The 16,065-nt window shown below is 42.5% G+C and overlaps 1 protein-coding gene across 1 annotated transcript in view; it reads right to left on the bottom strand.

Annotated features, from left to right (window-relative positions):
* The window catches only part of cadm1b (cell adhesion molecule 1b), a 179,037-nt gene extending 163,220 nt beyond the window's left edge, over nt 1-15,817 (bottom strand). Inside the window, exon 1 of the mRNA XM_078243378.1 lies at nt 15,742-15,817. Within this exon, the coding sequence (XP_078099504.1) occupies nt 15,742-15,817 (76 nt within the window). The remainder of the gene's footprint in view (nt 1-15,741) is intronic.
* Between the last annotated feature and the right edge of the window lie 248 nt (nt 15,818-16,065).

The raw sequence follows: 16,065 nt of genomic DNA, 5'->3' as shown, positions 1-16,065 counted from the left end.
AAATAGTATCTATTTATTTTGGGTGGTCCATAATATGTTACAGAAACAAGGCAACAGTAAGTAAAAAGATAACATCGGTGTCACCTCATTAAGAAATATGCTTTTTAGGCTGTAATTGTGGTTTCCCCTTTAGGTACAAACAGTGTAATTTGGAATGCTCTGATGAAATATATCATCTAATATTTGTAAGAATCAGAGCATTTGTGTCTCAGATTTTGCATATGACACATGGATGAGTGAACAAATTATGCAGATGGCCCCTTTTGGCTGATCAGTGTAGTTTTTGATAATGTGAGATGCATCCCCAACTGAAGAAGAAGAAATCCAACAAGACAACAAGTGTTGCAGGGCCCTCCTTAACCCAATCAGTGGGATTTTTTTTTTTTTAAATGCCATAATGAAGCAACACCGCATGAAAAGTGGGATTTTCGTCCCCGTAAAGGCCCGTAAACGCCCGCAAATCCTGAGAAAAGTGGATTTTGAGGGGTATAGCTCCATAGAGTCCCATTCATTCTGCACTGGACTGTGAGCGCCCCCTATATGGAACTCTGGTAGCAACATGCTCATTCATGAGCTCATCTCTCGTGTCTCTTAGCTAAGTGGCGAACTCATGAACTCGCCGTTTTATTGTCTAAAATATTCACTAACGTTAAACATTGTGTTTTCGTTGATCCTGACCGTTTACACGCTTATCTAAATAAACGATGGATGTATTTAGACAACCAAGGAGATTTAATCATTATGTCGTGCTACTAGCTAGCGCTAGCTGTTAAGGTTAGCCTGCAGTTTCGTGAACAGAGCTCATCCATGGCTTCATCCCTCATCCACGTTACAAGCTTTACAACATACAACCTTCGGGTGTATCATAAGGGAGAACCAAGGCGATGTAATCACTAGCTATGTCTGTAGTAACGTTATGTAGGCATATAGCTAATTATGGTATTATCGTTCTCTTAATACATCCATGCTAGCTACCGCTAATAGCTACTAGCCGATAGCCCTGCCAGTTTCATACATGACGTTACATCCACGTTACAGGCTTTACAGCATACATACATCCCTCGGGTGTATCATAAGATAATACCATGGACGTATTAATAGAACACATGGTGAATTACAACCATTAGCTATATCCATTATTACAGCTACAGGACCTCGGGAGAACAGTCATATGAGCGGGCGGGCGCAGTCCCGCGGGTCTGCTTGCGTCCATTATGCACATTCGTCATACGTAGTTTAATAACGCTGGATTCAGCTACTAGTGAATGTTAAAAATGTTAAAAACGTGACGTTTGAAAACAAGGACCATTTAATTGTTCGGGCTGGTTAGTTGATGTACCCCAAAAAAAATTATCCGCTGAAATATAGACGTTTCTTTCGCCATGCAAAGTCTATGTGAAAAGTATTTCTGGGCCATGGGGTGCAGTACCACCGTTATGCGCTAAGCCCATGGTGGCTTTTAGACATGGCGCTCTTCTTGGGGGCTTGCCCCTACCCCCGCCCTCACTGCTTTGATTTGAAAAATAGTGGAGGGAGATGACTCCTCCGAGAGTTAGAGCAAAAGCTTCCAAAGTATGGGAGTATTTCAGGCCAACTAGTAAAAGAGTTGTCTGTACACTCTGTCAAACTGCACTTGCTTATCACGGAATTACAACCACGCACCTAAAAAGGAAACACACAGGAGTTGTTCAAGCTGTGCGCAGCGTTTTAATTTTTCTCCTCCATGTCACCTCCGGAGCTCCGTAAAGATGCGCCCACAGAAAACGTAAGTATATGCTTATTAATGAAACGGTGAGCTAGTCTGTATTGTTTGTTAACGCTTGAGAAGTACAATGACTGTCTTTTGATGTTAAACAGGCTACTTAGATTTTGGCAGTAATGTTTTAAACCCCACCATGCACGCAAGTTTAAACGCGAGCAGCACAGAGCTGTGTGCCTGGGTGGCTGCTTTCAGCGCGATTCATTATTAGGCAGAGCTAAGCTGGACCAGTGTAAGTTGCTTTATAAAAGTGTATTTTTTTGGTATTGTAATTTACAGGAAACCGTTTTCACAACTCGGAGACAAATTGTAGGCGCTATGAACCGGAGCAAGGGTAAGATTTAAAGAATTTGCTTTAATTCTGCTGTATAAGGAAATAGATATGTTAATAGACCGATCTTAACCGTACATGTTGTTTTCACAGACTAACCTCGCCTCATAACGAGGCCCTGATCTATTTGCTCTGAGCTATGTCTGCAAGTCCAAATTTACATGATGTTGACAATGACGGCATTGTGTGTAAGTAACTTTTCCTGTTTTCTCATTCCTTGTTTAATTTCACTGTGACTTATGTTTTTTTATTCATACCACTCTCATTTCATTGTTTTCCAGCTGCCTGTAATTACGAGACAGTAAGCAGGAGCTTCAGGTAGAAACAACCAGATCTTGCATCGCAGGCGGAAGCTGTGAAGACTTCAGCTCAGAGTCCAGCGAGAAGAAAGAGGGTAAGATAGATCCGTTTTGGTCAATGTGACTTTTTTTTAATGAATTAATAGATGTGTTGTGTGCAAACGCAGTGCATCGCGTAGTATTGATTGTGTTTATTGATTGTTTTTACAGCTGCTGGAAGCGAGACAGAGTGTGTTGGATGGATTGTGCGTCCTTTTCGCAGCCAGCAGAAGTAGGCTACAGGGCAATGCGCCCAGACGTCTGCAAAACGGACCGAATTAAGACAGAATGCCGGCAGTTACATTTTTTTTTACCAGTTTACCATTTGTTGTGTAGGCTGTGTTTGTTGTGTGCTAATAAAGCTCTTTTTTTTAATAAAAACCCGAGTGGGGTTGAAACGGAAGAGGAACCCGGATGACGCAGATGGCACAGCTAGATGAACGCTGGATGGACCTCCAAGACAAGCTGCTGCAGGACACCGGCGACGAGTGTAGCAGATTTGGCCAGACAGTGGCTGATCTGCTACGGAGGGTGCCAGAGGGCCAGAGGTCTGATGTCATGTTCAATGTGCACAGGATGCTGTAAGAGAGCAGACAGCAGCATGACTGAACATTTGCACCCTTCTACTGATTCAGTGCACTTTTGTAAATAGTTAAAATGTTCATATAATGTTGTATATTACAGTAAACTTGTGTGTGGTGTTTTTAAACATTTCTTGTACTTAAACCTTTGCCCTTTGTTTTTGGCGCTTTACTTATTGCACATTAATAAATCCAAGTTTGTTTTGAAAAAAGTTTATTTACATACAACATTCATGGTTACATCGTGGGTATCAGAATCAGAAAAAGCTTCATTGCCAAGTACGTTCTTTACATATACAAGGAACTTGTTTTAGTGTTGTAGGTACATGTCACACATTCTCTAAATGTAAGAAGGTTAAGAAAATCAAGTATTAGAATATAAACAATATAAGTATAAAATATATACACAGTAGAGAGAGCAGTACAGTGGCATGTAGAGCCAGAGGTGGAGTATATATATAGATATATACATGCAATCATTTACCAAGTGTGCCACGGCACACTACTTCATCTTGCCATGACACAGTTCCATGTGGAGACTGAAAAAACGCCTTCAGGTCATTCCGAACAGCTATGGCAGCTCGGGTGGAACGGGCCCTGGACATCCATGTTGGATCTACGGGGGCAAAGTTTGTGTCGTCTGCCACCATTCTTCGCCACTCTCCAGGCTGCACCATCAGCAACAATAACGTGGGGGATTTGGACTCCGGTCCCAGGAAGTTGAGCTGGTTGGGGCAGGTTCAACTGGTGGTCCAGCAGCATCGACCCAAATGCACTCTCTTTCAAAACGCCACCATCGCTCTGCCGTCCATATCCTCCCACGTCCACCATCGTAAACCGATACCTAGCATCACATGTTGCCATTAGAACAATGGAGTGAGCCCCTTTGTAATTAAAATAGTCACTCCCAGCATGTGGTGGTGCCTTGACGTTAACATGTTTCCCGTCGAGGCTTCCAACGCAGTTCGGGAAGTTCCAAAGTCGCCAAAAGTCTGAAGCCATGGCTTCCCACTGGTTGGTTGAAGGGCAGGGCAAATATTCGGGCTGCAGTGCAGTCCACAGCGCTTTGCAGACCTCCGATACTATGGAGGACACTGTGCTCGTAGCCATTTTGTAGCTCAACCCTGTGATCTGTTGGCTTGCACCTGAAGATAAAATCTTCAAAGTCACTGCCAGTCTCTCAGCAACGTCAACAGGCCAACGGTGTGTGCTCTGATTATGTATTAAAGGTTTTAAACGACGAGCAAGATCGTCAAATCGACCTTTCGACATCCGAAAATACTTGAAGTGCATTTCTTCGTCCAAGTCCCTCAGCGGTCGAACAACCATAACAAATTCGCCCATCGTTGGCCTCTCTTCGTTCACTGGTCGTACATACCAACTTCGCTGACGTCTTCTTTTCCTTCTGCGATTTAGCATTTGCAATAAAATCCTTTGTTGTTCAATGTCGATCATCTCCAGCTCCAACAACACTCTCGCTCTTTCGCTCACCATTTCCGGAAATGAAAAAAGCGGAAACAGAACAAACTATCAAAGAGTTTCGTATTGACCCTCCGGAAACCACACGCCCTCTAGCGTCCTGGTGGTGAAATGCACCGTGTTGCAAAGAAACACGTTCAACCCCGACGCAGAACTCCGAAAGGGTCACGACGCCATAGGAGCAACGGCGTAGCTACGGCGTGGAGTTGACGCACAACTGTAAAATGGCCTTTACCCTCTTTCTTCTCGCTGGACTCTGAGTCTTCACAGCTTCCGCCTGCGATGCAAGATCTGGTTGTTTCTACCTGAAGCTCCTGCTTACTGTCTCGTAATTACAGGCAGCTGGAAAACAATTAAATGAGAGTGGTATGAATAAAAAAACATAAGTCACAGTGAAATTAAACAAGGAATGAGAAAACAGGAAAAGTTACTTACACACAATGCCGTCATTGTCAACATCATGTAAATTTGGACTTGCAGACATAGCTCAGAGCAAATAGATCAGGGCCTCGTTATGAGGCGAGGTTAGTCTGTGAAAACAACATGTACGGTTAAGATCGGTCTATTAACATATCTATTTCCTTATACAGCAGAATTAAAGCAAATTCTTTAAATCTTACCCTTGCTCCGGTTCATAGCGCCTACAATTTGTCTCCGAGTTGTGAAAACGGTTTCCTGTAAATTACAATACCAAAAAAATACACTTTTATAAAGCAACTTACACTGGTCCAGCTTAGCTCTGCCTAATAATGAATCGCGCTGAAAGCAGCCACCCAGGCACACAGCTCTGTGCTGCTCGCGTTTAAACTTGCGTGCATGGTGGGGTTTAAAACATTACTGCCAAAATCTAAGTAGCCTGTTTAACATCAAAAGACAGTCATTGTACTTCTCAAGCGTTAACAAACAATACAGACTAGCTCACCGTTTCATTAATAAGCATATACTTACGTTTTCTGTGGGCGCATCTTTACGGAGCTCCGGAGGTGACATGGAGGAGAAAAATTAAAACGCTGCGCACAGCTTGAACAACTCCTGTGTGTTTCCTTTTTAGGTGCGTGGTTGTAATTCCGTGATAAGCAAGTGCAGTTTGACAGAGTGTACAGACAACTCTTTTACTAGTTGGCCTGAAATACTCCCATACTTTGGAAGCTTTTGCTCTAACTCTCGGAGGAGTCATCTCCCTCCACTATTTTTCAAATCAAAGCAGTGAGGGCGGGGGTAGGGGCAGAGTGATAGAGAAAGACAAAGAGGAGGCAGATTAACCAGCAGGGCGCAAACAGAGCACAGACTGGTGTGGAGGTGAATTACAGTGAGTTTTAATGGAATACTGGGAACATTTAATAACAATAGGACAATCCAAAGTGAAATCCAGATTATGAGGCCATTTCAGCAGAGCCAACAGCTTCATATGCCATGGACATGTGAATATGGTGCTGAATTTGCCAGTATTTTAAGAAGACAAATGGTTTGGACTTTGTCATGCAATGACAAAGCTGATATGCTTTATGTGAAGCACAGTGTTTTGGTGTCAGCAGAAAGACTTCTCTTAGAAAACTCTATGGTGGTGCCTCTGTCTCCATTCCACCAGACAATCTTGGATGAGTAAGACCAAAGAAAGGTTACTGTAGTCATGCCACTATGCACAGTGGATGAGCTCTAGGAGGCTGTGATGTTGTTTGCATGGAATGGAATGCACATTTTACCTTTATGGCAAAGCCTGATAAAAACTAATTGTTGAAATAAATTGTTTGTGTATCTTTTTTACACAACATTGACCATTGCTAATGACATACACAGTAATTAATCTAGCATACTTTACATGTTAAAGCCTCCCCTAGAATTAGGGGGAGGGGGGGTCATGGGGGGAAGACTGCCAAGCAAGGCCCACGTCAATTTCCGAAGTTTTTGGTGTTGCCTGTAAATTGCCGTTTACAGTCGTAAACCTGAACTTCCACGACAATCTACAGTGCCGCTTATTGACAAAAATCCCACTTTTCATGCAGTGCAATGAGTTCAACTTTCTGAAAATGTGATCAGGGACAATAGAGGCACAGGACTAATAGATACAGTGCTTCTTTTCAGTAAATAAGTGTTATTATGAAAAGGACAGATCAATGATACAAAAAGAAAAGATGTTGTTTTTCCCACCAAAAGACAGCTAGAAAGAAACAGTTGTTTTTGTTTACTGCTTAATTACAGTTGTAATTAAGTAGCATTGAGTCTGAGCCTACCTATGCCTACTATATAACAAGTGAGAGCCAGCAAATCTTGATTTGTATGAAAACAGTATAACATCCTTTGATATTTACGTTCTCATATAAAAAAGGAAAGTGCTGTGAAAAACTCATGGTCACAAGTGAGCTAAATGCTAAATATGCTCATGATTAGCTGGTGTATTATTAAAGGTCCCATGACATGGTGCTTTTTGGATGCTTTTATATAGACCTTAGTGGTCCCCTAATACTGTATCTGAAGTCTCTTTTATATAGACCTTAGTGGTCCCCTAATACTGTATCTGAAGTCTCTTTTATATAGACCTTAGTGGTCCCCTAATACTGTATCTGAAGTCTCTTATATATAGACCTTAGTGGTCCCCTAATACTGTATCTGAAGTCTCTTTTATATAGGCCTTAGTGGTCCCCTAATACTGTATTTGAAGTCTCTTTCCCAAAATTCAGCCTTGGTGCAAAATTACAGCCACTAGAGCCAGTCCCACAATGAGCTTTCCTTAGTATGTGCTTTTCTTCATCCCGCTCCCGGCGAATTTCTGACCATTACTGCCCGCACCCGCAACATGTGTGTTACACTCCCGCCCGCTCCCGCAATGTGTATGTCCACTCCCGCCCGCACCTGTAAAACTCTGAGAATTTATGCCCGCACAATAATAGAGATGCATTGATGTTGTGTCGTCTCCCGTCCCGCATGAGAAAACACATCATTTTATAGGTTAATAGGGAGAATATGCAGGCAAAGAAGGCAGGTTGTTGCTGCTGTTAGACGGGAAGGAAGGAGCAGAGGATGAGGGAGAGAGGGGGAGGAAGGAGCCGAGGATGAGGGAGCAGGCGGACGGTGGACGGAGCCTTGGCTTGGAGCTCCCCCGTCCTGGGAGGCTCAGACACGCTGGTGTCTGCTCATAGATGGGCTATAAAGTATATACTCAGTCAGTATATATGTATATCTATGGTTTCTGCTGGCGTGGGGGGGTTCCAGGCTACATCCCGATCCCGCAGTGGTTTTTTTTAGCCGCCCGCCCGCAGCAAAGTTAAAACCGCCCGCTCCCACGAGATTTGCGGCGGGACCCAATTCCAATACAGCCCTCTAGTATGTGCCATGTCTGTGTCTGTAGCTATTGAGTAGGAGGGGGGGGGCAAGGTGGAGGGTGGGGGTGTGGCCTTGACCAACTGCCACTTTGCTCGTTTGAAAGTCATGATGTCTCTCTCTCATGGGTGGGCCAAATTCTCCTATCGCCATTTCTAGCCACTGGGAGACCATAGGCAGGCTGGGGGAACACATATTAATGTTAAAAAACCTCATAAAGTGAAATGTTCATGCCATGGGACCTTTAACAATGTTCACCTTAGTTTAGCATGCTAACATTAGCTAATCAGCACTAGAGTGCAGCTGAGGCTGATGGGAATGTATGTATGGTAGTGAAGTATTTTTGACCTGATGATGACGCTACATGAAACGTTGAAGGATCACCAAAATTAATTCAACTCATCCTAAAGGGACCCATAAACTTATGGACCAAATGTCGCTGCAATCCATCCAATAGCTGCAGAGACATTTCACTAAAGACTAAAAGTGTCAACCTCATGGTGGCGCTAGAGGAAACGTTAAAGAATCCTCAAAGTCATGAGGCTTTATACTCATTGCACATTTATGAAGAGGCTCAGTGAAATGTGACAGGAGACGACTCAGCATTTAGCAGCAGATGGATTCTCCCTGCAGTCCCTGATCAACTTTATTTCAAATTTATTTGGCGAGCCTGCACACTGTAGTACAATTTAGGGAAGGTTTAAAGGTATCAAAGTTTGAATCTCATCCAGCCTTCATAAAAACACAATTACTGGCATCTGTGGTGTTATGTGTGAGAGACAGATGAATGGTCAGATCCATTTTTGAGAATCTTCATATTACTGAACTGGATTCATATATGTTAAAAGTGTGGTTTGAATTACGGTACGGTGCAGAGTTACAGAGAATATCTGTCCGAAGGAAGTGCTGTGCTTTGACTGCTCCACAGCCTTAATGGTGGCTTGTAATTGCTCCATCACCCATACTAATGTGCACTCTATGCCCCTTTCAAAACAAAAACATTGCATTTCCTTTTTCCCCTCCCATTGTGGACCTGATTACCACCGTCTGAGCATCGCAGCCAATAGAGTGAGCTCTCTCAGATCCAGGGAACAGAGAGAACAATGTCATATTCATAAGCGGCGACATCAGCTCTCCTCCTCATTACCACAGCACAGTCATGAATGGAAGCTTCTGTCCCCACAATCATGAAAGGAGTCATCTGTCTGTTTCTCCTAATTGACTGTTTACTACATTTTGACACAGACAGACAGACAAACAGACACATTTCTCATCGTCCTCAGTTTGTCATTCAGTCTGACACTGCAGTACAGATCCCTTACGTAAAAATGTCCCCAGGTTCTATACTACACTCTAATTTAAAGATCCACCGTTTTTCACTTGCTTTTAGCTTTTAGCTGCTTTTCACCTCTTGACTTGTCTTTTATTTCCCTATACTGCTTTTTAATCTATTGTTGATTTCATTGCCTCTCCTCACGTCCTTCTTCTTTACTTGACTTTGTTTTCATCATGTCTGTTGTTTTGGATTACATTTTGTATTGTTGTATGTTATGTACTATTTATTTATGTAATGTTGTCTATTGAGACCGATTTCAACCAACTGCCTTGGTTGTAAAGCACTCTGGGTCAACTTATGTTGTTTTAAATGTGCTGTATAACTAAAGATGACTTGACTAAATGACTCAGAGGGATAACATGTCTCCAGCAGCACTCCTGTGACAAAACAACCTCACACAGTATTAACCGGTACAGTATTTCCTCATACAGTAGGCTATTTTGAAGGTCCCACTATAAAGGGTCATACACTAGACGCAGCCCAGCTGGTGCGTGCAAATGTGACGTCATGGGATTGCCGTGACTATTTATACCCGTGCTGGTGCTCGCGACACTAGTTGCAGTCTTCTCCTGAACAGAGGTGGCGCTAATGAGCAAAGGCTACAGACGTTGCTCTTTCTACAGACTAGAAGAAGAAGAAAAAGGTAAACAACGGCAGAACTGGCAGCAGCATTGCCGTCAATGCTTCGATTTGATTCGATGACCTACTTGGTGGGATCAAGCCTTTCATTCACCATAAAAGAACTCATCTTAACCCTGTAAGAGAGACTTGCAGTCACTGTGAGAGTCCTGGCATCCGGTTGTCGGCGAACCCGTTCAGGCCTCCCGTTTCCGCTTTGTCGCGCGCCGCTGAAAAAAAAAGAGCCGTGCGCGACCTCTGCTCGCGCGCCATAAATCGGGCGTGCCGGCAGGATATTACGTCATTTTGACGTCACGATGGCACACGCCACCTTGGATGTGTCTAATGTAAAAGACCCTTAAGGCGGCTCGGTGGTTAGCACTGCTGCCTCAGTTTGCATGTTCCCCCCGTGTTCGCATGGGTTCTCTCCGGTGGCCGCCGGTTTTCTCCCACCATAATCCGTGCATGCTTGGTAACAACCCCTGCAGTTGCTCTTGACATAGGAACTGGTATTAGAGCTGCAAAGATAAATTGATGAATCCATTAGTTGTCAACTATTAAATTAATTGCCAGCTATTTTGATAACCGATTAATCAGTTTGAGTCATTTTCTAAAAATTCTCTGATTCCAGCTTCTTAAATGTGAATATTTTTATAAAAGAAATATTATTACATAATACACATTATTAAGCATGTGGATAAAAACCTTTGTACCGAGCACGCAAGGTGATGTTTTTAAGGAGAAATTGGACTCATTCAGACACTGAAAAGAATAATAATAACTAGTTCTGTGTAGACTGGCTGAGTTGCTCTAACCTCTGACCTCTCGGGAGGACAAATAGTGAAATCTACCTATTCACTTGAAGCTGCAAGAACTCTCTGAGCTCACACCCATTTTCAAAAAGCGAGTGTGAAGTTCAGTCGTTCACACACTTGCCATGCCCACACAAGGTAGTAATGGTTTAAAAGCATTAGATTTTTGGCCAAAAAAATTCACATATACACATGGCCGCGGGAACTAGGGGTGCGGAGGGTGCTGCAGCACCCCCTAGCGAAAGGACAAACTACTACAAGCATAATAAATAAAAAAAATATATATATACTTTTAATAAATTGATTATTAATATAAATCGAATTCCTTTCATTACAAATTAAATGTAATACATTTTAAAATCTGGTAAGTAAGAGATAAACACATAATTTGATTAGAATGAATCTGCTGATTTTGCCAAGAGCAAGGCGTGCTGTGCGCCTCTGACACTCATTCATGAGTGAAGATAGTTGTGGAAACTTTCCCAGCTGGTCAACAGTACAGAAGTTAGCTAACCATGGCACAAAAGCGCATTTTGGATTTCTTTATAAATCAACCACAGACTAAAAAGCCTAAAAGACTGGAGGCAGAAAACTCAGCAACTGTAACCGAAAGAAGTAGCAGCAGCACCCTCTACACCTGTCACTGCCACAGCGTCCCTGCTAGCAACAGACGACAAGGGAGCTAATCTTGTAAGCCAAGCTAGCAGCAGCAGGGCATCCGCAGACTGGCTTGCTTCATTTTGATTTGATATAATTCAGTGATGTGTTTTATACCCTTGTGTTTTGTGGCTCCGTTTTTGAGCTTGTAGTAGGCATATTCTGTACCATTGTCGTAGCTGTGTGCCTATATCGTGCGTTAACTGTGCTTATTTTGTTCTGCCTTGGATTTTGGACTTTATTCTTGTTTTTGTTTTTTCGCTTTTGGAGCGTGTACCTTGTTGTATTACCGAAGCCTTAGTACTGTTTTGACACCACGAAGTGCCTTTGTTTTAATAAATAGAGATATTTTGTCTTCATCTTGACAGTATAGGTATGAAAGAAATTTCACTTGGTTGAATAGTGATAACGGGATTATTTTCCGGTGTTTCGGGATCAGTAGCCTATGGCTGGCTAATTATTGTCTTGGATAGGATATTTATAATGAATTGAATATCTATACAGTTCAATAAATGTGATGGATGCAGTTTGGTGTGTGGTGGTTGACTTTGGCTGAAAACTTCACTCTGGAAAATTTGTCAGCACCCCCAATTCAAAATATGTTCCCGCGGCTCTGCATATACACAGCAGCAAAATACAGAGGAGATACAGCAGAAAAACACAGCCTGGAAGTAAGATGTACCTTCTAAACGATAACAGCAGAGCCCACACGACTTACTTTGTTCCATCTGATTCCAGTGGCTAAATTCCTTCCATGCATTAGCTGCCAATTCTCTGCCAGCCCCTCCCTTTCCAACAGTAAGATTAGCTGCCACCGCATAAAGTAGTGCCATGCATTATCTAGCAATTAGAGTGAGGCTTATTAAGGAGAGTTTAATGTAAATTTAATGAGCAATAAATTCAATTTCTTTAAATAGAAGAGTTTATTATTGTTACAAATGATGTACTGTGGTGATCATGAACGTACCGGCGATGAAATACTTCACAAGCGGGCACATATCAATGGGCCATTAACTGCAGTATTAAATTTATCCTGAAACATGGTACTGTAAGTGCTGTTTTATACAGATAGTGGAGAGAAGGCCGCTTCAGTTTTCTGCAGAGATAGCACTGATGTGTGCGTGTGATTATGAGAAGATATTTGTCGTAGGTAGCAGATTTACTCGATTAATCGTTTAGTCGGTCGACAGAGAAATGCCAAACACTCTCTGGTTTCAGCTTCTAGGCATCAGCTCGACTTAAGGAAGTTTTTTATTGAATTTGTTGACATTCTATAGATCAGATGATTAGTCAATGAATTGAAAAAGTAATCGGCAGATCAATCTATAATAAAAAATCGTTACGGTCCTAAGTACATTTAGTCAAGTGTTGTACTTGAGTACAATCTTATTGTAATTGCACTTGAATATATATTTTTTAGGATACTTTATACTTCTACTTCACCACATTTGAGTGGCAAATATTTTGCGTGTATTTGATGTGTCTTTTTACTCCACTAGATTTATTTGACGGCTGCAGAATAACATTTTACACACAAAAACAATGATGGGCTAAAAGCAAAAACGGTTGTATTTGTATGCATTTAATTACCCAACACTATAAAGAAGTTGAATTTAGCCCCAAATTGACCAACTATAACATGAAAATGCTGCTGTTAATGCATCAGTAAAAATAATCCAGTAAAATATTATACTGCATAATAATACAATACTCACAGGTTTTTTTTTTGTCTGCATGATGAATAGTTTAACTTTTGGTATTTTAAATATATTCTTCTGTCTTATAGTTAGGCTACATATTCTTATCGGGTAAATTCTTGAATGCAGTAGGCTACTTGTAATTAAGTATTTTCACACAGTTGTATTTAAGTTAAGGATCTAAATATGTGTACCATCACTGGCTTAAGATTACCTTATATTTGGTACTTCACATAGTTAAGTATGCATATACAGCTATGAATGTGTTTACTGTAGGCCCCAATATGCACCATTGACAGAGAGAAAACATCGGAGATCCACACTTGTATAACTGAGGAAAAACTAACCACCACCAGAACACACACACACACACACACACACACACACACACACACACACACACACACACACACACACACACAAAGACTGTAAGCAAACACAAATTGAGGGCAGAGCAGCACACTGCTAGCAGATTTCAGCAGTATCTGTTTCAAAGCCAAACCCCACCATAAGCAGCAAGAGACGGACATCTTCAATTACTCACCCTGTCACGTGCCAACTGGCAACCAAGAGCACTGTAACAACTGTATGATTCGTTATGTTTCTCTGAGATGCCGTCTTTCAGCGGCGCCGTGAGGCTTCATGACAGCTCGTATCGATCCACTTCACCATCACTCAGCCTCGACGAATGACTTTAAGCTGGCAATAAGTGGGATTATGCAACCTTCTGAAATTTGACCAGCTGATATGCTACAACAGGCCGAGCCCCAGGAGACGCAGGGAGAGAAAAACTACTAAACAGATTCTTTGTTAGAATGCAAAGTGTCAGCATTTCATAACTGCAGCTTATGTAGCGTTAGCAGCCCCTCTGTACACTGAACAACTTTCTCTTATGATGCCCAGGGTCATCTGTCTTTCTTTAATTAACCCTCCTTCCTTGGTATCTTTAGAACAAACTGAACACCTATTGTGACAAGCAGCATCCAGTTAGTGGACTGTTCTTCTCTCACCAGAGACAAAGAGTCAAATCCAGTGATTCTGGATTATTTACTAAGAAAACGTGGAAGCTGTCAAAAGGCATACTGTCAGCACTTCAGAAAGCAAGAGCTCGGGCTGTTTTTTTTTTTTTTGCTCCCAGCAGCTGGCACAAAGACAATCAAACAAATGAAAACCCGGAGGTCAGATCAAACCTTCTCTGGTTTGGGGATTTTACCTGAAACAGAAGACAGCATCAGTTTCCTGCTGCTGCAACCCTCGGTGTACTGAGCTCGAGGCGAATTCATGATGCATTATTTTATTTGACTGAGAGGTTAATTAACTTAATGTGACAAAGAGACGTTAGACAATGCTGTAAATGTCATTCAACTGCTATTCAACACACACCATAATAAATTCAACAACTGTCTAATGAAAGCCTTGTTGTTTTTTAAATCCTACTGTAAAACAAAATAAAATTCTTTGACTAGTAACCTCAATAATGAAACCAGCATGATTTGGTAGCAGGTTGCAAACACACACACACACACACACACACACACACACACACACACACACACACACATACACACACACACAGGCTTTGATGAGTTTCTGCAGACCTGTTGATGGCTTATATAGATACCACTATAGGCTACAGTGGTATAGCCAATAAAGGCAATATGAGAAACATAAATGATATCAATAAGAAGTCGCTCAAGTAGACTTCAAGTGTAAACCTGTCATCGCAACTGTTGCTTGCCATTTCAACAACCCGGGAATTGACAACCCAACAACACGTCCACCCTACCGCCGGGAGGGATTTAAAGCGACTGTAAGCTGACATTTTTTAACCGTTTAACATGCGTCAGTAGGCCTATTGTTAGCCAACAACACTGACGCATGCAACTCTGATGCAACTGTGGGGTGGGGGATGGATGCTCGGGCTATGGGACTGCAATGGTCGTGTACATTTATGCACATGTATGTACATACATCCATGCAGTTGCACGCTGTGTAAAAAACAAACAAATACAAAGCCTTAACAGCTACTTGGCAGATTTACAGTCCCAGAATCCCAGCCTCAGTGACAGGAGAGGAGAAGTGAAAGACTGCGGACTGGAACACACACACACACACACACACACACACACACACACACACACACACACACATCAGAGGCTGCAGTTGTGCGGGGAGAGGACACTGTGCGAGACCAGAGCTGCAATGCGTGTTTTTCCTTCCGAAGCGCACCTGAAGCAGACTTGAGATATTTGTACAGTGGGATGAGTTGGGACTATGAAGGTTTATGCGGTATGACTAAAAAGGATACAAGTGCGTTTGAGCCGTGTTCTCTCTCGTCTTCAATCGGTCTCATTTCATAATAAAAGAGCCGCATTTCACTGTGCAATGCCTTCAACTTGCCCCATAGATCTAAACCATGCACGACCATTTCACTCGATTATCTCCGCTGACACTTTCTCGCCGCCTGTGCAATTGTGTAGCACTATACCACTACTTTTTTATAGCACTCATCTGTATCGTTTTGCAGTATAGGCTGAACACCCTTTCAACCAGCGCTCAAATCACGAGATAAGTAGCCCAACAGTCACGAGAAACAGCGTGGATATTTGGGAGTCGACGGCGGTATCAGAGCGATAGAAAGTGATGCTGAGATTTTAAGAGCAAGCTTGTGCGCATCCAGCGCGCAAACGCACCACAACTTCTACCCGGAGCTACTCCTCTGGCTTCAGCTGTGTGAAGCGGGTAATTCTGCATGACAGACACACGCGCGCAGACACACACACACACACACACACACAAGACACCAAAAACTTACCTTTCAGAAGAAACGCCGCTAAAATCACGAAAGCAGAGAGAGAAATAGCGAGAGATCCGCTCCCCGTGATCGCCATGTTGGACACCTGCTTGAGACTGGCGGCGCTAAATCACCTAGAGACGGCCATGGGATGAAAATGTAGACACATGAGAGGCGGAGGGAGGGCTCAGGCAGGGAGCCTGATATCATATTGGGCTGCATTATTTTGCAACGACATCTAGGCCTATAAAATAATATAGGAATATTACAGTGATACCTTCAAAAAATGTCCCAAACTGTGATACTGTCCGTATAGATTGCTACTGAACACTGTAGTCACACTGT

Source organism: Sander vitreus, chromosome 3 (assembly GCF_031162955.1).
Source record: "Sander vitreus isolate 19-12246 chromosome 3, sanVit1, whole genome shotgun sequence".
Taxonomy (NCBI): Eukaryota; Metazoa; Chordata; class Actinopteri; order Perciformes; family Percidae; genus Sander; species Sander vitreus.
The sequence above is the reverse complement of the archived record's forward strand: the minus strand, read 5'-3'. Positions and strand labels throughout refer to the sequence as shown.